A 22,910-nucleotide genomic window follows, 5' to 3' on the forward strand; every position below is an offset into this window, starting at 1 on the left:
TGTTAGGGCGAGGCTCAGAAAGAGTTAACTCCGATTGGCTGTGGGAAGAGACCGGTGCGCCGCCTGGCTCGAGAAGACCTCCTTCCCCCCCCCCCCCCCCTTTCTTCTTCCTCCTCCTCCTCCTCTTGCTGCTGTTGCGGTGTACTGGAAGCACTGGTCCATTTCCGAATGACCACCCTCTCGGTACTTGTTGATCTTGGGGCCGGGTTGCAAGCTTGCGCGGCGAGGAATGCGGCGCAGTGACGCGTGTGGAGCTCGTTAGACGCGTGTGACATGTCGGAGGCTGAGGAAGGAGCGAATGGATGGCATCGCAGCCTGGCTCGAGTAGACCAGTGACGGTGGCTCCTTTTATTTTTGTGCACCATCTCCGTCTCTGCTGGAGGCCAACAGCAACAACAACAATAACTCACCACGGTACTGTTACAATTATGTGTATTATTACCAAAGTTGATATGATTTCATCACGCACTGCATGATATGTAGCTGGGCTCGGCTATGCGCCAAATGGAGCTCACACGCATCGGAGACTATCTGGAGCCACAGCATTAATTGATGAAACATCATGGATGTTCTAACTGCAAGCTCTTTTGGTTTCTACGAGTCATATTGAAGCCAAAAAGCGGTAGGGGGGCTGTTTTACGAAAGGGTTATGAAAAAGAAAAAAAAACCTGGTCGTCCTAATGTGTGCGCATTTGTTGGAGCCTCAGCCATACGTGTGAAAGTTTGTGTGACAGTGATGGACGATCGCATTTGCAAAGGCGCTAGCACTTTTTACGTGCTCGAAACAAATCAAAACATAAAAAACCGGCATTGAAATGCAAAGCACGCCCGGCCTCCAAAGAATCAGCGCTCGAGGGAAACAAACAAAATCAACGTAAAGAAAGATGCGTGTATTTGTAATGGAAAAAACGGATTGGGGGGAGTTTCAGCACTGGACAGCTCCGCTCTGCGTCCCCACCCACGCCGCGTGACAACGATCCACGGGCTCACAAACAAAGAGGAAACATCAAGAAAGATGAAGCCGTTTTCGCCTCCAGGGCTGTTATGCACGCAGCACATTGAGCAGATTCATTGCGGATATTGCTCCCCACGGGTTGAGTTTTGAAGGGGCATCAAATTGATGTAGGATTGGTCAGGAAGTTTGATTTAACCAAGGTGACATTCTGTGTGTGCGCCTGGGCAATATAACGACTTTCATTATAAGAGCTGCGTCAGTAATTCTATTCTTATAAAGATAATAACACTCACAGTGACACTAATTTAACAATGTGTTTGTTTTGCAGTGGCGTAGAACGTCATGGGATAATGAGTTTTTTTTTTTTTTTCCCAGTACCATTCTAAAGCTGTGTACACGGGAAAAAAAAGAGGGCAAGGACTGACACTAGGTTGGAGCATATTGGTCAACGTTTGGTGATCACATAATTCGGGATGCAGGAGGCCTGATCAAACTATGCAGCTCTGCTTACCTTTTGCTTTTACTGATAAGCAGAGGGAGGATGCAGTATTTTATGCAGTATTTTGAATGAACCGTTTTTGTTTTCCTTTTAGAGACAATAATGCCAGAAAATAGAAGCAAGAGAACTCCATAGTCGTGGGTGCTTACCCGCTTCCCAGTTGTGAGGTCATCATGGAAAAGTCCTTGGCAGAGTTCCACAAGGCCGGCTCGCAGTCCACGACGTCGCTTCCACCCGAGCCGGTGGACATCGTCCGTAGCAAGTCATGCTTCAGGAGGGTCCGCCTCAACGTGGGCGGCCTCCCGCACGAGGTCCTGTGGCGAACGCTGGACAGGCTCCCGCGGACGCGTCTGGGCAAGCTGCAAGATTGCAGCAGTCACGAGTCTCTGATGGAAGTGTGCGATGACTACAACCCGGACGAGAACGAGTTCTTCTTCGACCGCCACCCGGGCGCCTTCACGTCCATCCTCAACTTCTACCGCACGGGGAAGCTGCACATGATGGAGGAGATGTGCGCCCTGTCCTTCAGTCAAGAACTCGACTACTGGGGCATCGACGAGATCTACCTGGAGTCCTGTTGCCAGGCCAGGTACCACCAGAAGAAGGAGCAGATGAACGAGGAGCTGAAAAGGGAAGCGGATAATATAAAGGACCGAGAGGGGGAAGAATTCGACAACACGTGCTGTGCGGAGAAACGCAAGAAACTGTGGGACCTGCTGGAGAAGCCCAGCTCGTCTGTTGCTGCAAAGGTAATTATCCTGAGTGCGATTAAACACCAACACTGCAACGTCTTTTTGTGATACAGTTGTTTATCAATGATCTAGGCACTTCCATTGATCTCCTTGAGTCAATACATCATGGCTCCTCAAGGTGGCGCTTGTGTGGTAGCAAACAGCACATTTGCGTACGCGCCGATACCAAGTACCGATATTTTATAACGTTATTATGTCTCGCAATTTAATGAAAATATGTTTTAGTTGAATCAGAAACACAAAACACAATCTTGGATGAAACATATTTTTCTCTTAAATATAACACTTTTTATTCATGCAGAATAATCTTTTTCCACTTGCCTGGAAATGGAAGTGCTGCTCACAGTATGTTGTGCGGTGTTGTGCCTGCATGCAAATAATGCTACAGTAATGTATTTTTGACAGAGTAGTGAGAAAATGTGTCTGTGAATGTTGTTGTATAGTCTTTCTCTATATGTAGCTTGCCATTTGAGTTTGAATATTCATTACTTAACACATAAAAGGGGATTGTTCATGATAGTGACTCTCTGCATGGCGGTGTTTCAGACAGCCTAGTCAGGTGATGCTTAAAAGTGGCTCTGGATCTTGACCTAGCTTAACTGATCATTTCATTGGAGGAGAATCTTGGTATGTGTGAATGAAAATAGGGTGAGGGGGGGGTATTTGGGGCAGGAGTGAAGAATGGGTCTCTTCCTGACACACTTTCAAGAATAAGCTGATGAGTTGATAAATTGCACACTTGATGGATGGGTGAGCAAGCACCCGAGAAACTCAACTCTGCGTAGATACGTAAGTAATCCAATAAATAAATAAATAAATAAATACATAACTCAATCAATCAATCAATAAATATAATTTATTGTGTGATTGGCTGTCTTCTGTCACTCTTCCACTATTATATGACTAAAATGGTATGTTCTAGATGAGCTAAACAAGCTTGTCATCTTTCCTGACTTTGGCAAAATGGCTAAAATTGGTAGAACAAATACAAATTGATCTGCGTGAGAATATATATGTAAACTCAAGAGAGGGTCTCTGTATGATTATAGTGTGAGGTGGTATGTTCCTCACCTAATTAAAGGTTGTTGCTCTTATAAAGAGCAGTTTATATTTGTGTCAAAATACAAGACTGTGCCGAACAAGAGGCCGCTGTTCAATTCCACCTTCATCATGTTAGGGTTGTAACCATGGCAATAAACCCTCAGCAAGTGTACATGAGTCTGGATGAAACAATGAAGGTTGAATTTCACGTTGAAGCTTGAGTTAAATATATACTTAGTAAATTACCCTTTCACCACCAGTTAAATAAATAAATAATAATTTCTTATTATTAATTATTTGTATCCATCTTTGTGAAGCCGCTCATCATGTTCATGATTTTTCACAATGATGTAAATAGGTAGGAAAGAAATATCAATAGTTCAGTAAATCTCAGATTATTATTATTTTTTAATCATCTCTTCTACAATGTTGCACCACTTGTGAGCTATTTCTAGAACAGGCCTGCAGGCTACTCATGTGGTCCTTGGGGGCACCGTGTTGCTGACCCCTGCTCTAGAAAGAGAAGAAGCACACACACATAATGGAGAGCACCTCTGTACATTACAACCAACAAAATAAACATATTGTCGGATTTATTATTTTCTAATCGTGTCAATCACAGAGTATTTTTGTCTTGTGAATCAAAATAGACTCTGTATATCAGAAATAGTCGACTCTTGTTGTATGCTTTAGAAGAATGATGTTTGATCATATTTTTGCTGCTGTTAGGAAAAAAAATCAGGTAATTATAAATAGTGATTGCTTTTGCTGCTTGAGTAACCATGTAAAGCCCACAATTTTGGTCAACACCTCCAAGCATTATGTCAAGATTCTCACTCGACTGCACGCGTGTGCTAAATAACATGTCAGACAGTTCTTTTCACATAAAAAAAAAAAAAGTGGAGATGATGTTCACTTTATTAAGTAGAAGTTATGCTGTTTGAAAGTACAAATTTCTCTTTTCAAATGTAGGTTAAAATAACAGTATTTGACGAGTGGCGTTGGATAGCCCTTCTCCCAGAATGAATTTGACATATTAAATATTGAAAATGTTAACTTGCTTTGCTTTAAACATCTAGCGTATTGGAGAAGACGTGGCAACAGGCTCTAAAAATGGTCAGCACTTCTAAAAAAATAAAAAATAAAAAAGCCTATCAAAATGAGCCTTTTGAATCCATCAGCAAAGAGGCTTCTTCTTCATCATGTGAATAAAAGCGATGCAAAGAAAAGAAAAATCAATGTTTATTGTGTTACAGCCAAAAAAGTAACGTCATCTACAAAAAAGGAGACGATCGCCCGTGAGTTGAAACTCCGCGGTGGCTCGTTCCATTACGGCCTCCCGATACCGACGGAGGACAATGTTCCAACGCGCACGTGCATATTGTCCTCATTGAATCCAACTGCTTCGATCAATACTCCGCCCGGTGATAAGTAGACGCATTAAGACTCGCATCAATTGAGGTAAAGAACTGCGATGCTGAATCAATTTCCAATTAGCTCACACTCCATCTACGAAAACGTTGCAAGCGCTTGCACAGAGGATTTGGCCTTTTCAAAAGATAATAACGCTCGGATTTGATTGAGTAAACTGTAATGGTTTAACAACATGCTTGTTATTGTGCTGTGGAAAAGAGCTGCATCAAACTGTCACTCACATAAAGTAATCAAAATCATCATAGCACCACCAAAAATCCCAACGGTGGTTTCTCAGCAAGGATCAATGATGGTAACAGGCCATAAACGCATGGGGAATAGGTGGCGGATACTTGCACTAAACAAAAGGTTGCCTAGCAACAAACGGGAATACCATTGTCTAATATCCGGACCTAGCAAGAAGTGCAGTATAACTAAAACCAAATATTTTCAAGATGGGGGGGGGGGGGGGTAAGCTTTGTTCCTTCTCCCTTTGCTTCCTCTTGTATACCTCCGTCTACTAAATGTCAGGGAAATGTCACATTAATTATTCTCTAGGAGGCCCAATCTGAAGCTCTGTGTTTACATTCTTTAAAAGGCACACTGTCATCTGTCCCCTGCTCAAATCACATTCGTGCTACCATCAAATAGTATTTTGTGTCTGAGCATGATGAGAACATTCATGCTGGCACTAAGATACAATTTTTTTTAAAAATGTTTTAACCACCTGGTCGTAACACATCACACGTTTGTTTCATAAATATCGTATTTTGGACTTCTCTCAATGGCATTCTCTAGTTAACATTGGCCAGTGCAATGACTTGCCATTTTCTTAATCCCCTTTTTTTAAACCAACAGTGCCATCTAGAGGCGTGAAACAACTGGTTCATGAAGTAAATTTGAAGCTTCATTTGCTCATCACTAATGCAACAAACTTTACTGTGTGATATATTATTTTACATCATAGCACGTGAGGCTCATAAATGGCTAGTTTAGTTATTATTTAGGAACTGCATAAAATTCCTGGAATAGAGACTGCAAGTATGCTTAGTGATTTCCTATTTTGTTTTTATTTTCACTCTTAAAAAAGATTTCATTCTCTTCATTGACGTTGTACAAACCAAGGGTCAAATTTATGATTTTTTTTTTTTTCTAGATGAATTACTATTATCATTTCGTTTCTAATATACATAATATATATCCCCAATATGATGATGCCCAGGTCTGCAACATACACAATTTCCTCTGTAGTCAGTGGAGAGGTGAGATGGCGAACGTGGCTGTCAGTCCGCATTGTGCATCAGATGGGAGGTGACAAATTCCAATTACGCCCCACTCAAGTCACACTTAAGATGACACAGAAAGGTGGCGCAGCTATATTCCTGCTCATAAATCAGTCTGCAGCGCAATCAGAGCTGAGCGGGATCCATCAGGGCGCCTGACAGCTCGGAAGGCGCAGCCACTCAGATGGATGATGATGTCGTATAAGAGGCCGCATGAACTCAAAATTGCGTCCGGATTCAAGGGCCGGATCATCAATTCGCCAGGTGTTTCCTGACAAACAAAAACAGCGGCCAAAGATCGCCATCTGATAAACGTTTGTTCAACATTTTCTTTCAATTTAGAGGGATCTTATTGTCTGGGGGAAGCTGAGATGGCTTCACTTCAATATTAAGTTTTTTATTTTTGTATGAATAGCAATTTTAGAAGTGTCCTGGCAAGAAGAAATTCTCGTATATAGACAGTATGACTTTGATTTACAGGATGTTCTTTTGAGGCCTTATTATCAAATATTGTTGTTTTAACTTTAATGATTTAAAATTCAGGCTCGTTGATTTATGGACTGTACTACCCATACAAGTGCCGGGTACTTGTGACAAATTTGATTGATTTACACCCTGTCCTCCTCTAATGAAATATGTACGATTCTAAATCGGGCTATATTTTATGGCATAATATGGATGACTTTATGGCATAAAACAAAGTCGGATTTTGAATCGTACATATTTCATTGAAGGACGGCGCGAACATTGTTGTTCTCCAAACAACGATGTCGTCCTACATTTCAGGGCGCACCTTGTGAATAATTCAAACCTCTTTGCCAAATGTTTTTTTTTGTGAGACCATCTAAGATAGAAGTAAGAAAGTGTCCCTGATGCGTCACAGTTGTAGGTATGGGAAATCCCTTTTTTTTCTTTTTAAGCTATGGTTCACAACATGTACCGCAACCATCCATTTTCTCTCCCAGATGAGATTCAAACCTAGGACCTCTCCACTGTGAGCCAGATGTGCTAAACACTAGGCAACTGTGATGCTTTAATCAAACAAAAATAAATAAGGTTAGCTCAAAAGAGTATATTAACAGGTCAGCTCAGGTTATAGATTGGCGGACAGGGAACGACCCAGCTATTGAGCTGTGGCTTTAACCTTTGACCGATTTTATTGCCACACTAACACACGCCTACATTTATTTACATAGTGCACACTAGCCGGCACTGCGCTACTGTATGATTACGGTAGAAAAACGGATTAAAATAAGAATGACTATTCTCCACTGTATTCAATAATGTGAACAGACTGAGGATTTGTCTATCGAATCAATGGCATCCATCCTTATCTTGCTTCCTGTCAGCCAAAGGCACGTGACAGCCAAAAAGTTTTTTTTTTGTTTTTTTTTGACAGAAATGCACTGTGACTGTCTCTACTTCAGCTCCAGTAAAGCAGATATTTAAAAACATAAAGGTAATGCCCCATAACCTAACAAATAGGTCTCAGTTAATTGGAGCATTATTGTTTTTGCAAAGGCAGAATAGTTAATGTGTGCTCTTGTATTGGATCCCATTAGGTTGTGCAGGTGTGCCTAATGAAGAGTGTGCCTGTGCCTGCGCCTGCGCCTGTGTGAGGTGGTATGCACTGCGTGAGTGTCAACAATCCATAACGTTACATAAGAAGAGAATAGGGAGGTTTCATTGAATGAGTGGCTGGCTCACAAAACCTCATTAAAGGTGATTAGTGTGACTTCAGTTTCGTAGTAAACACTTTGTGGCTGCTGGTTGAAGTTCCTCTTTTAAAACTGTTGATGCAGCGGATGTGTCTGAATGGAGCATTTATGAGTAACGGCTTACTGTAAAGCAGGGCTACTTAGGAATTGACAGCTAGGTCATGACAATGTCATAAATAAAGACAAATAAAATAACTGAACTTCTCCCAATAAAACAAATATTATAAGATGAAGTGAACTGCAGTACTTGTCCAGACTGGCTATTATTTAAAATTTTTTGGTTGTTCAATTCTTTTTTTTTATATGTACATGCACTACCAGAGTGTTTGCTCCCATTTAAGTTGAGGGGGTAGTTTTCTTGACATGTCGTTATCATACAGTTTCATACGGAAACTACATGGAGAATAGAGCCGAGGCTCGGGGGAATGTCTGACAGTGTTTCGCCTCCTGACATGTTCACATTCTCATCCGCTGTTAATGTGCGGTGTGCAGCAGGGAAGTCTAGTGAGTTTTAGTGAGAGTCATGTCATGCATTTTGTAGTGGATCGCTGAGGCTTTTGTCAGCTGAGCTCGCCAGGCTTTGCAGCCTAGCTACGATTCACGACTGCACAATTGCGTTAGAGCACGGGTGGGCGAAGCTTTGTGCATTGGGGCTAAATTGGATTTTTAAAACAGACACATGGGCCAAGTCATTTGTAGTTGAGTTAAAATAATAATTAGACGTCTCATCCGCCTGTCCATCCATCCAGCCATCATCCTCACAGTTCATTTAAATTATAATTAATTAAATTTTAATTAATAACCATTTTAAAAAAGTAATAGTAAAAGTAAATATTTGTACCTTTATCATCCTTTGATCTACTCATCCTCACTTTTACAAAATGTGTTTTTGCCATTCCATATCCATTTTATAATGTAGTGACAATAAATAACTTATTTTTAACTCCTGTATAATTAATGTAGCTTAATTATTAACAAATTATTTAGTGATTAAAATAAAATGGCCACTGTTGCCTTCCAAATTTAATTTCTTGAAAAAAGCTTCAGAAACCTTGGTTTTGTAGAGCAGATGTCGACACATCTCCAGAAAACATGCTTCAAATGAAAATAAGTAGCGCCTTCGTTGGACTGGAGGTGGCCAAGAATTGTACATTGTCACCAGACAGCTCGACAGCTCCTCTGCTGATTCAATTTGGAGCGCAGCAGGGAGACAAAATCGGGAAGAACGTCAATGTGGCTCACAAATGGGGAAGCCGGTAGGGGAGCACTCACACGCACATGATAAAAATGCCAAGAAGCATTGAGACAACACAGAAGCCCAGTTGCAGATTGTAAACGCGAGAAAGGAAACGTCTGACTCGAGCTGGTTCAACTTCACAATATTAAGCGGATTCAAGACTTGGGCAAAACCGCATCCAGACTTGCTTGTGTACCAAAATATCTTGCAAGTTGTTATGAATTATTTGTATCCTTCCTCTTCTTAATATTAAAATGCATTGTGGGATTGCGATTTTGGAGCCGAACAAGTCTTTCACAAGTCACATTGTGAAATAATAATGCGGCTGCTATCAAGGGAAAGCCTCACAATGAACATTGTTTTCCTTCAGTATCTTATTTAAATTTGCTCCTTTTAAAACCATTTGACATTCTTTGGAAAGGTGGAGGGAAACTAGCAAAGTAAGAATGCCATTGCTCAGTGACACTATTGTGTTATGACAAATATACATTGTGAATAAAGTTGAAATACAATCAATTCAAATAAGATTTGATTCAAATATATGATTTCACAAGAATAACAGAAATTTACAATAGGAATAAAATCATGTAACATTTTTTTAAGTTAAATTATTATCCTTCTTTTCAGCGCATCCCAAATAATTCTTCCTGCCTGAATGATCTTAAGTCCCCAAAACATATGTGATCATTTTCTCCCCTTCGTTCGTGTTATTTTCACTCTGCAGAATTAGTGCCGAGACACTAATTCTGTTTATAAAGCTATACAATAGAAAAATGATTATGTACGCTTTAAGGCCCCTTCCAAGCGTGTAGTAATCCTTCTCCTATTATTATAATGCAAATAAGTTAAATTTACTAGCCCAGCTGTACTTGCAGAGACAAAAGCAATATTAAGTCCCTCTGCCAAACACTGCACACTGGTCAGTGAAGTAGCAAATAAGCACTTGAGTCTGTGAACTCATTTGGAAGGGATCCACGGGGACACAGTGCACAGAGACTGCGCTTGAAAGTTGATATTTGTCATCTTCGTCTAAGAACAGCATGTCCAGGTGACACTTGACTGCTTCATTCTTTTATTTATCCATTCATTTATTTCCTGTCATTGATTGACGATTAATCGATTATCACACAATTACTGTATTATCTGTGATGATTGTGAGCTCCTCAGACATATTTTCCGCTACTAAAAATCCGCGAAATAAACTCACACATAGGAGTGACCTGAAGGCCCCCGTCTGCAGAAAGGCCATGTCGCCGTCACTTTGACAAACCTAACCTCACACTGGCGTGGATGTGTGCTCGGAATAAAAGCTTTTATAAATCACAACTCCCAAGTCTCCCGGGCAGATCCGTCCGTTCTGCGACAAGGCCCCATTTCTCTCAACTCGGCACTTTGGGATGGAAAGGTGAATAAATGACTTTGAGGAGAGCAGAGTCTCAAGGCCATAGGCAGAAATAGAATCCACGAAGGCGAGGGAGAAACATTCATCAATCCCTGGCCTGATTGTGAAAGCGGGGAGAGCTCTTGAACTGGCGAGCTGGTAAGCCTCTCACCTTGATGGGCACATGACCCGGACTCTACACTGCGCCGCATCAATTCAATGCTAGTACAAATATGTCAAAATGCATGTAAAGGGATCATTCTGGCTATAATTGCGTCTGGCAAGCTAGCAACCACCCACTCTAAGCAAGTGCATTGTTCCACTATACTTCTTTCGCATGTGTATTACCAAGGTGTTTATTACAAATTGAGATTCAATGCCTTGAATTACGGTTTGCTTTCCGTGACCTCGCTTACTCAAACCATTCAACTCAAGTCCACTCAAATCCTAAATCCTCTTTCACCATTGGAATGAAAAGAAATGCCATTAATTGGTTCCAGCCCCCCAAAACATGCCTACAAAAATAATAAAATATTTTTTTCATCATCATTCTAACATATTCTATTTTATAAGAACTAATAAGGAGACTTCAGAAATGAGATTTTTGAAACGCTCACCCAAGTATACGGCTGTGATTTAAAATGACTACCGTTAACCTGCATTATTCTGTTTTACTGTGATTGAAATCCTTTGAAGCATACATGCAGAATACTGAATATAAATATTACGCCATTTATTTTTCCAATATACACTTGTAGTTCTGCCTCTCGTCTCAAACAATACTAATTGCTCTTTTTTCCCCCCTTGTATGTTATATAATTCACGCATAAATCTCATGATTTAGTGAGGATGCAATTATTAGCATTAGTCTATGGAACATGATGTTTGGTGCCTTCAAGTGCATCAACCCGTACAAGCTGGGTTTTCTAAAATGGCACAGCCTTTGTTGGGTAAATTAAAATTGCTATTTAAAATGCCAAATGCCGGCTTCTCTTTGTCATGAATGATTAGTTGTTAAAATAAGAGAACATAATACGCTTGACATAATGAGCTTGACTAACCCCTTTAGATTGAAAGCCACATCTTTTGTTCACACAGATCCGGGAGCACAACAAAGATCATATTTAGAAGACAAATCCCGCATGCATGCATGTGATTATACAATATGGGATTTAAACAAGTCAGAGGATCTGTCTCCATGTCCTCAACAGCCCTTGAGCATGACCAACCCCTGACCTTTGAGCTCAACAAATACACAGTTGCATTGAGTATGTGGGCCAAGCACGCGGTTGACTTCTGGAATATTCTCAGTCGGGAGTGAATAAAAAATGCAGCACGCACATCTTGCTTATTCTCCTTTCGAATGCCTTTGTTCCCTCACCACTTCTCTCTTTTATTTGGCTGCTTTCGTAACGTGTTGAAAAGTTCAGGGTCGCCATGGCAACTGTCAACCGTGTGACGCCGACACTTAAAGCTGCCTATTCAGGCGTCATTGTTGGCTGTCTGTACGTGCATGTGCACGAATGTATGTGTCGAAAGGGTTAGGAGTATTATATTTTTCTGCATTTCCTTTCAGCTGTGTCTATGGAGAATATGCTGCTTTTTTTTTTGTATTAAAAGAACCAAACGTAGTCATCATTTAATTTAAAATTCATTTGAATTATTTGAATCGTACGTCTAATTGCCATAGAGACCACAGTTCACCGACTTTTTGGTGGACCAGCCAGGACTCCTTTCATTTTGTGTTAGCCTTTAGCGTCCATGCTAAGGCAAAAAGTCAGACATATACAACACCCAGCGAGTGCTCCTACGGTTTGCCTCCCCTATATTGTGTTTCTATTTTTAAGACCACCGTGGAGCAGCCCAGTTTTAAATTTAGATGCTGAGTCTGGATTCTCTTCTTCATCTAATCATGAATAATAAAGGAGGAGAGGAAATGAAGTGGTATTCATTCAGGAGATGGATGCTGTAAGCATAGATTTCCTGGCTGCATTTACTTAAACGGGGTTGCACAATATTTTTGTGTATGCAAGCACTATACGAGTTTGTCGAGAGTTCCCCACTGAAAATAGCTTTTGGACGATGACTGCAAGTTTTTTTCTTTTGTGACCTCAAAACGCACCAAAGGGGCTAGGTGAGGAAAAGGACAAACAAAATGAGAGTAGATTTTGGCTAAGGCTGTTTTTTTTTCTTTTTTTTGCTTTTAAAAGGTTATATGTTTATATTATTATTATTATTATGTTGTTATATGTTATATTATTATCACTGTTCGAATTTATTCATTAAGCCATTAGCATAGTTTATTGTCTGTAGTATTGAATATAGTAAAATAGTCCAGCATGCATTTGTAAAAATTCAACCAAAATACCTGAAGTTTATTTCCAGCGTGTAGCTTGACCGTCCAAAATGTTCCGAATTTTTCCCCATTTCGTCTTTGAAACTTTCACTCCAGTCCTGTGGGTGACAGTAAAGTGCTTTAAAACTAGCTAAGAAATCAAATTTAAGGAGTCAATATATCTAAATGCAAGATTATTACCTTTAAGAAGAGAAACACCAACATTTGGTTCTTTCCAGTAAAAGGTTCCTCCTCCACAAAGAACAAATGGGAAATACAGCAGATAACTAACACACTCCTAGCCAAAATTATTAACCTGTGGAGCGAAAACCATCTTAAAGGCTTAAAGAAATCCTCATTGGATCAACATGAAATTGTAAACCTTTAATGCAAGCCTTAAAGCCCTAAAATGTAAGAATAGTTTTGTTTAAGATGTTCTAACAGCTTCAAACTTATTATTTGCTTTTTTATATTTTGATGCTATATCAAGACTTGTGCAGGAAGATCTGCCCATCTTTAAAAGAAAGCAAAACAAGCAGCGGTAGGCTTGAGGATGATATGTGCCCCGTAGGCCACCGCTTTCAATCTACATGTTTGATACTACTGTACATAATTATGGAGTAAAAGACGTGCGAGACAAAGATAAACTGGCTTCTGCTGCTCAAGTCTCCTCCTCCCGTCTCCATGGAAACGCCATCTCTTTCACAGGCTCAGAGGCAGAGCCCTTCTATATTCTGAATCCGGGGTGTGAATTATTTCGTTATTCAACGCTCACATTACGACTTTATTGTTGTTTATCACCGCCGCCGGCGCTATGAACGTGTGGCGCGGCGTACGGGGAAAACATCTGCAGCGGAGGATGCCCGCCAGCACATCAAATAACAGATGGGGACATTTATGGACTTTGCACGGTGTGAACTGCGACACTTAAAACAATGACAGCCACAGAGCCATGTGGAATATTGATGGAAGTGAGAGGTAAGACAGTTAAAAGATGGGGTGGAGTCACAAACGGTGAAAATCAGGAGCAGAAGAGAAGCAGGGGAGGAAGCGTCTGCAAGACGGTGTCAGACTTGCAGGCGGGTCCACGTAGCCGCCTCCTATCGAGCTTCAAGAGTGTTGTCATGGCGATATATAACCCAGCCTGGGCTGCCAGAGGGTTTACGTGGCATCTCTTTGGCCTCGCCTCTGAAAGGAGATGAAGGGGGGGAGAGAGTTGGTGAGGGATTGGGGGAAATGGATCCGCCTGCCTCGCAGCAGTTTAGGTTCACGGCGTTTGGCTCGTAGCCCCAGCGTGTTTTCCGAGCTACATCAGTTGCTTCCAGTGGGAATGGCGGGAACAGGAGATTCCACACGGAGCACGGTGTTCCTCATGATGCTTACTAATAAGGGAAAGTCAGAGCGCTGGGACTCACTCGAGTGATGTAGCCGGAATTGTGTCAGTGGCTCACACACACACGTAGGAAAAGAAGAAGAGCTTCTTTTTGGATGAAGTCAGAAGGGTAGCACACCCTGGTTGATTTGAAATATTTTTATTTATGAATTACTGTACGGAGGAAGATCCAAAGGTTGTTTCGGAATTGTAATTTAGCTGATAATATTTTTGTGACCTTGTGTTTCTATCATGCACATCACAAATACATAAAAAAAAAAAAAAATCAAACTAGTATGTATTAATATTTTTATGTATTACCGCAATTTTCGGACTATAAGTCGCACCAGCCATAAAATGCCCAAAGAAGTGAAAAAATAAAAAAAAGATGTATATAAGTCGCTCCTGAGTATAAGTCGCCCCCCCACCCAAACTATGAAAAAAAACGCGACCTATAGTCCGAAAATTACGGTAATATTTTTATGGTAATACATAATTATGGTCATTACTTTTCTTGTGAAGCTTCTCTTATCACAATTGATATTATATAATGCCTACGTCCATCCATCCAATCTCTATTCACTTTTTGGATTGCAATTTTTTTCACATTTGCAATTCCATTTGGTGCTAAAATGAGCTCGCATGAGCGAGCAAAAGCTAGCACGAGCTACCACGATCAGAGAAAAGATAAATATGATGCAGCAACAGCTTGGATCCAAAAGTTGGCATTCACAGAGCGAGCTGAAGGCTCAGTTCTTTAGCCAGACACAATACCCCCTGGACTGGTGCTTATGAATTTCAATAATCTTGAGCAGGAACCACAAACCAACCTACATGGCCGCAGAACAAAAAATGTTCTATGACTGTTTTAGTTTTGATGTTTGTTTGTTTCTTTACTATGTTAACCTACAAATGGAAGGAGAAATTTCACTTAAAAATGTTCCTGGCTGGCAATACAAGGTGAGGCCATTTTTTAGATGGAACCAGACCATTGAAAAGTGCAAGTGCAGGCCACAAAAAAAATATATATATCTGCAATCATTTCCGAGGCTAATAATCGTGGATACTAAGCTATCCCAACAATGTCTTATAACAGGTTAGCAACATCATTTCTTATTGGGTAAGTACAAAACACATTTTGAGGAAATTCAACTGATAATGAAAAAAGGGAGCAGAGAAGCAATAAAAAGATGTAACACAATCGCCTTCAGTTACTATAGTGTGGGTATAAAATTGAGAGCTAAAATCTCTGTTTAATCCATGACTCATTCAGTAATCAGATTCCCCATCTTTACCGTCTGTTCATGTACTGCTCTGGATCTCATGATGTGGCCTGCTAATATTGCTAAATAAGGTAAGCAAACAACTCGAAACTGAAGAGAATGTTCTACCTCAATTCAGATTTATTGAAACAGGAATATTTGACAGCAAACAAGCAGTGCGTTCAATCCCTTCAAACAATGGAATTATTCGTGTCAGAGAGAACACTCCTATCCTCAGTCCTCCCAGAACAGCAGCCTTGAAGAAAAAAGCCAGCTATAAAGCCATTAAAGCTGCCAGCAAATAGCAAACCAGAGGAAGTCAGCAAATATTAGCGGAACATTCTCAGCCAAACGCGCAAAGACTCTCAAAGCCGAGTTTGGCTTGCCGGTTGAATGCAAATGTTAGCTCTGTTAGATGAAGGAACCCGACAACACACTATTTGGTATTCTCTGTGGAAAAAAAAAAACACAATTGATTTTTGTTTCAGAGGCTAAATCGGAAAGGGGCACCACGGTGAACTAGCTAGTTTGGCACGTGTCCCACAGTTAATTGACGACTGTAAATGGTCCATAGGTGTAAATCAAAATGGAAATGTTTGTTTTCTATTTGTGCAGTGACTGGCAACCAGTCCAGGGTGCATCTCTGCACTGAGCAGAACACACTTTCTGCACACCCCCACTATTCACACTGACCCCCACCCACCCTGTTTAAGAGGGTGTCATGGGCCGTGTCAAATGTTAATTTCAGCATATGTATGTCATATGGCGCTGAAAATAGGGCAACGGGATCCAAAAGGCGTGTGGGTTAGAATTAAGTATTAATGTTCCGATTCCTATTGACGTTTAAGGGTACATGACCCCAAATATGCGAGAGTTCACAAACTAATCAACATAACACATAACAATGAGACCATGTGGACTGAAAAGAAAAAGTCTTTAAAAAAAAAAAAGGCCCTGTAAATTGAAAACAAATCAACACAGCAAATAATGAGACCGTGTGTACTGAAGAGAAAAATAAGTCTTTCAAAAATGTCCCTGTAAATTGAAAAAAAAAAAGAATGGCTTGTAAATTTGGCACCCTGGAAAGAGGAGTGTTAGTAAGCCTGCTGTAAAAGTAAACAAGTTAGCAAGATAACTCCATGTTGCAGTTGCGCTGGGTAACCACTCTTGCCATGAAGAGGCGTTTTACCCAAAAAATAAATCTTGAAAACCGTAATGGTGAAAACCATTTTAAGCTATTTTGCCACAAATGAGTATATACAGAAGTTGTCTTTACAGCAATGATCCCTTTAGAAACAAATCACTGAATTGACTTTGCAAGGTTTCAAAGTAAGTTAAATAATCCCCTTTGGGTCACGTGGACGTCTCATGGAGCAGCCCGGGGTCACCTTGTCACCTTCTTTTACTTAAAAAGGTAATTTTGTGTCTTGTGAGCCACATGAGATGAGACCCTGTGCTGTGATGTTTCAGGTCTCTAATGGGATTTCCTGTCCGTCTGCTCTCTCTGTCTCCTCTGGATATAAATATCTGCTTTCCATTGTTTTTTTCCAAAGCCACCCAAAATACATTAGAGTGTTGAATATAATTTAGTACATGAAATACTAATACACAGCCATTTATAGCATCTTTCTTTTTCCAGCGTCAGTCCATCAGGGAAACTATAAATAGTCAGTAATTTGGTTGATGTGGTTGCAATTTTATCTGCTGCTCTCTTCAGCCCTGTTTCCTTGACATGCATGTGTTTGGCTTTTTAGTGGGCTGATTTATAATGCTTTGATGAAATTAGCGGCCAATCACAATAAAGCTGCCAGGAAGGAAGGAGGGAGTGCAAAGATAACGACAGGCAGGCCGTGTCACCGCAGGGACTCAGGCCAGTGGGAAATGTGCAGGATTTCCGAGTAGGACTTGACTTCATAGCCATCATTTTACACAGCGGCGCCACCGTGTCCTCATTAGTGACCTTTTTATAGCATCTCTAGCCTATTACCTCAGCCATTTGTTTTAATAGTGAAAGTTGCCCACAGTTTGAAAATAGGCATTTGTTAAGAGCGCGAGTCTATGTTTTCTCTGGCTCATTACAAATGTGCTGCATGCAGCATCTTGGTGAATTCGATTAGCACCTGTAAGGTCAATACCGCGGATGGCTAATTTACAGCCAAAAATTAGCACTTGATGTTTGCAAAATGAAAGGGCCAGGAAGTTTTGAGGGTGCTTAATTAGACACATTTACTTGCACACTCTAAAGCAGGCGTTCTAAACTATTTCAGCTCCAAAATGTGGTTCGACATTAAGTTGTTACTAAACAGTCTAAAAAGTCTACACACCCCATGCTTATATCCCAAGGTTTAGTGATTTTTAAGAAATTAAGCTGAATCATTTGAAAACCTTTAACTTTAAAGTGCTTCTGATTAACCCTAATTAAAGTTCACTTGTCCTTCACTTTCCTCTGACTTTTTCTTTTTCTTTCTAGCAGAAGCCTAAAGTATTTGTGCAAGCTCTGATTACTACTACTGTTCCATAATTGCCTCGACCTTGACTAAGGTCTAGTGAAGCATGATGGTGGCAGCATCATTCTCTTGAGACTATTCCCCCCCCAACAGGAACAGGGGCCTTATCCACGGTGGAGGACATTACAAACTGTTCCAAATAGGCCTACCAGTCAGACTCAGGAGAAATGTCTGAAAAGGCCCACTAGAACAGATGACCTTTATTTGGGATCATTAGAGACACTTCAAATGGTGGCAGGTGTGTTCTTAGTCCCATTTAACATGAGTTGGTAGATTCATTCTGAACACAGCCAAATTGTAATTATAAGAGGGTGTGCGCACTTGTGCAAACACATCATTTCAGATGTTTATTATTTTCCCTCTAAAAGATTTTTTGACAAACTCAACTGAGTTGTACAGGTTATATTTAGAGTGGATGTGGAAGTTGTGGATGAATTATGGTTCTCAATTACTCCTCAACATTTTATACCTAAAACATTTTCCTCCAAAGGAGGAAGAGAGGAGCACAGAGAGGAGCAAATAAACAGATAGGATCATTATTCCTGTCTGCCACGATGCTATGGCAACAGTTTCCCCCTGCTCTGATTGGCCGTAGATAAGGTTGCCTCTTTAGCCATTTGGCAGCAACCCCTTTTGCTCGTGGGAGTGGACAAATCATTAGGCTGTCGTCAAAGCCCGAGCTGTCAATCAGCCTCTTCACAACCCCAGCCTTCATTTCCTCTAGACAATTTAAAAGGAAGCCCTGCCTTATGCGCTTGCAATTTGTTTTACCAATGCCTGATCGGTGCGATTTGATCAAAAGAGGACACGGTGGAGGAAATTAATAATGTTATAGCATTCAAATACATTTATACTGAAATTGTTTGTCCTATTTTAGCCGGAAAACAAAATAAATCAAACGTTTTAAAGGAGTTGGATTTTTCCGACACAATAAGTGGCAGGGCCATTACACAATGCGACTGGACAGAACATGGTAGAATAGGGCAGAAATAGTGAGCCACACAGTCCATTAATTCATATCCAATGGTCCACTTAATAGGTAGTCAACTACTATCCCACTGAGCGGTGAACAATCGCAAGTGCTTCCGACGGGCAGTGAATTACGTTAGAGTCAGTTCAAGGTCAGAAATGTTCGGCAAACATTCGCCAGATATTCGTCAACAGTTTTGTTGATATTTTTTGCCCCTCAAGGAAATTTTGAAGGACAACCTTGAAAGAACCCTGATGAAAACGCAACATTCCCCGCACTCGAAAATACTCAAAATTGTTCACCGCTCGATGAATCGCTCGTTAATCAAACTACTTCAATTTGTCTTTCAGATCCTGGCTATCATCTCCATTCTCTTCATCGTGTTGTCCACCATCGCTTTGTCTCTCAACACTCTACCGGAACTGCAGGACACAGATGAGTACGGCCACTTCACCGACAACCCCAAGTTGGCTCACGTGGAAGCGGTGTGCATTGCATGGTTCACCATGGAGTACCTGCTCCGCTTCCTTTCCTCTCCCAACAAATGGAAGTTCTTCAAGGGTCCTTTGAACGTCATCGATCTACTGGCCATCCTGCCGTACTACGTCACCATCTTCTTGACGGAATCTAACAAGAGCGTGTTGCAGTTTCAGAACGTCCGTCGTGTAGTTCAGATATTCCGGATCATGCGAATCCTGCGCATTCTCAAGCTTGCCCGTCATTCCACAGGACTTCAGTCTCTGGGCTTCACCCTGAGGAGAAGCTACAATGAGCTGGGCCTACTTATTCTTTTTCTTGCCATGGGTATCATGATCTTCTCCAGTCTCGTGTTCTTCGCCGAGAAGGATGAGGAGGACACAAAGTTCAAAAGCATTCCAGCTTCTTTCTGGTGGGCAACTATAACCATGACCACCGTAGGCTATGGAGACATCTACCCGAAAACTCTACTTGGTAAGATAGTCGGGGGTTTATGCTGCATAGCAGGAGTACTGGTAATAGCGCTCCCTATTCCCATTATTGTAAACAACTTCTCAGAATTCTACAAGGAGCAAAAGAGACAGGAAAAAGCACTTAAACGTAGAGAGGCCCTTGAGAGGGCAAAGAGAAATGGTAGCATTGTTTCCATGAACTTGAAGGAGGCTTTTGCCCGTAGTGCAGAACTGATGGATGTGGTGGTGGAAAAGAATGCTAGACCTCATGATAACCACCTCTCACCGGGCCGTTGGAAATGGACTCCAAAGAGAGCCGTTTCGGAAACGAGCTCCAATCGTTCTTTCAACGTCCAGGACTCTCCGAACAAGGGCCGAAGCAGCAGCCCCCAAAACTTAAATGTTCAGAAGCTGGAGGAGATGTACACCCAAATGGCCAAGACGCAGTCACAACCAAACCTCAATGCTAAAGGTTCCAGGGTTGGAAAACAAAGGGACGAGATAGAGCTAGGAGCCATACAGGATCATGGTCAATCAGTGCTGGGAACCACAGACGGGGTGAGCGACATGAAAAGTTTGTCCAGTCTTGACAGCTACATCAGTTGTGCTACAGACTTTCAGGAGAATCCACGCTTCCCTCAGGGTACAACAATGGACCTTTGCTATGGTGAAAGCAACCGGTTCTCATATAATCCAGCTGTAGCTTTTCCTCATCACTCTTTGGCGAAACCAGGCCAACAAAGCACCGCTGCACCTATGTTGACTCCCATCCCCGTTCCTAAACCCTCATGCTCAGAAAATGCAAGAAGATTCTTATTCTCTGGCAAAGCCTCCAAAAGTCTTTTCTCCAAAGGAGGCTGTCGGAATGAGATGGATCCCGGACCATCGGCATTCTCAGACAGCTCCATCCTGGCCGACCACTCTCTGTTGAGCCCTGAAGTTTCGGTCTACACCACAGCCAGCAGCAGGACCCCACCAAAGTCCCCGGAGAGCGCCACCCTGGCTCCTGCAGTCTTCACCTTCCACGACTCTTCCATAAGTAAATACATTGACGCCGACACGGATGACGACGAACACCTGCGTGACATCTCCGACGCCAGCCCCACGGATTGCCTGCTGATCGGCTCCAGCCCCAAACGCGGCATCAACATCAACTACCAGAGAGCCACCAACCACTTGGAAGCAGCTCATAAAATGCTTGGACAAAACTGTCTTTTTCCCCGGGAAGGAATTTGCGGGGTTCCCCACGAGAATCACGTTGGTCCAGAAATAGGACGTAGACAAAAGGGGGAAAGGGGCCGCCAAAATACTTTGGACAAAAGCTACTGAGGTCGGAGTGTGTTAAGTATAAACCATAAACCAGAGCAGGAGTGCTTGTGACAGAGAAACCAAACACACAACAAGCCAGGCAGACAATGGAGAGTGACAAAGTTGAGATGTTTTACAAATCACCCGAGCTTGCCATGGGCTCAGGGAGAACACGAGGGCCGAATACTCGGGGAGAAACACTTTCACTGCCCCTCTTTCGATTCATTCCAATCAAGAGGTAGTATTCCACAGAAGCACCCCAATGTAGCCAGCAGGTCTGTCCAGCCATCCTATGAGAAAATCAAACCGGGTTTTGCGCGATTGTTGAGGCTGACGGTTATCGTTACCTTCTCCGGTAAGAACTCGTTTCATAGTCTGGGAGATACAGGAAAGGACCTAAAAGCCTATAAACGTCATCATGCCCTCAGTTCCCATACCTGGCCTTAGTCATTTGCAATTGTGTGTGAATATGAGGACGACTGCTGATGAATGATCCGATGGTAATTTATGTATACACACGTCAAAGATTGTCCAATCTGATTTTTTTTTTATATATAAAGATAAAATATCTTAGATATTGGCTATTTGAAAGTCTGCTTTGTCATAATCATACGTGACAAGTAATCTCGAGAAAAGGATCAGAGTCATGGAACGGAGGCTTTCGATATTGAGAGGTTACAGCTCATCATCCACGGTATTTTGTCACATGACATCACGAGGAAGATGGATCACACTTATATCTTGCCAATGGTTAATATTAGCTGGGCAGCTCTCTGTGTCATTTATAATGGATGAAAATGTTGGACTGAGAATTTTTTTATGGGCAAATATAAGAAGCAAACATAATGTACACCCACAGGCTACTTTATTAAGGACACAATCCAATTCGATCCAACCGCCAATTTCACGTTGCGGCACGCGTGTAGATGTGCCGCTGTGTCCAATGTCGCCAGTGTGTCTAATGTAGCCAGTGAATGTATACACTCAATATCAGTATGAAGAAAAAAAAAAAAAAGGGTAAAATTATTTAGTCATCAGCAAAATATTTTTTTATTTTCTATAATAACAATTTGAAGCACCTCCCACTTCAATTAATTTAAGATTTTAGTAGCAAATTTTCATTTCGTCCAACAGGAACGCAATCAGAAACTGGTTTGATTGATTGATAATTGAGGTAATATTAAACCATTGCGGCTTTGGTGCTTAAATTTCGGTATTATATAACAAAGTCATACTGTATATAAAGAAACGGCACACCAGTTGAAATTGACCAGTGCTAAAACACCCACGGAAGACGCATACAGCTTAACTTCAATATATGCAGTATCTAAATGCTTGGTTGCCATGGTGACAGGTACCCTTGCTGAGTCTTTTAATTGGGGTGGGAAGGTCTGACTGCATGTAACATATGCACAAAGGCACACAGGAATGGCAGTTATGCATGCAAGTCACACGTTGGCTTAGCCACCAATCACCAACTATGACTCACGGACGCGGCGTCGTCACAAAGATGCCGTGACCTCGCCTAGTGACACGTTTGTGACCTATGTAGCACATTGCGGATATGTGACTTTGTTTTGTTTTGCAACACACAGCAACATTTAAGGGAATATACGTATTCATTATTAGAAGAATATACATGCACTTTAATGTCTAATTCATATGGGGAGGAAAAATGGTCTTTGTTCATCTCAGTTGAGCCTTTGAATGCCCTTTAAGAGAATTAAGTGAGGGTATGTGGACAGAACCAAAACCTTGAAAGAAAAGCATAACAATGAGGAATTTGGATTTCTAGTTATACAATCATACTGTATGTGATGGTCATTCCTGTGTTTTGGAGTTTTTTCAAATCTGGTTTTGCATTGTTGTCAGAGAAGCCAGAGTGAAAGGAATTGCAATGGGGCTGTGAGTGCGTGTTAGAGCGCCGGACTGTGACGCTTAATAGAAA

The 22,910-nt window shown here is 41.4% G+C and overlaps 1 protein-coding gene across 1 annotated transcript; it reads left to right on the forward strand.

Annotated features, from left to right (window-relative positions):
* Positions 1-1,624: 1,624 nt before the first annotated feature.
* kcnb1 (potassium voltage-gated channel, Shab-related subfamily, member 1) lies at positions 1,625-20,983 on the forward strand. The gene is made up of 2 exons (XM_061290714.1): positions 1,625-2,203; positions 19,076-20,983. The coding sequence occupies exons 1-2, from the start codon at positions 1,628-1,630 to the stop codon at positions 20,981-20,983; spliced, it is 2,484 nt and encodes an 827-aa protein (XP_061146698.1). The 5' UTR covers positions 1,625-1,627.
* The last annotated feature ends 1,927 nt before the right edge of the window (positions 20,984-22,910 follow it).

The sequence above is a fragment of the Syngnathus typhle genome, linkage group LG11 (assembly GCF_033458585.1).
Source record: "Syngnathus typhle isolate RoL2023-S1 ecotype Sweden linkage group LG11, RoL_Styp_1.0, whole genome shotgun sequence".
NCBI lineage: Eukaryota > Metazoa > Chordata > Actinopteri > Syngnathiformes > Syngnathidae > Syngnathus > Syngnathus typhle.

What these genes read in the sequence shown, in the direction of transcription:
- kcnb1 (XM_061290714.1), top strand. Translation starts at nt 1,628, where the DNA reads ATGGAAAAGTCCTTGGCAGAGTTCCACAAGGCCGGCTCGCAGTCCACG. An exon ending in GCTCGTCTGTTGCTGCAAAG is followed by an intron (nt 2,204 to 19,075) that starts GTAATTATCCTG and finishes TTTGTCTTTCAG; the next exon opens with ATCCTGGCTATCATCTCCAT.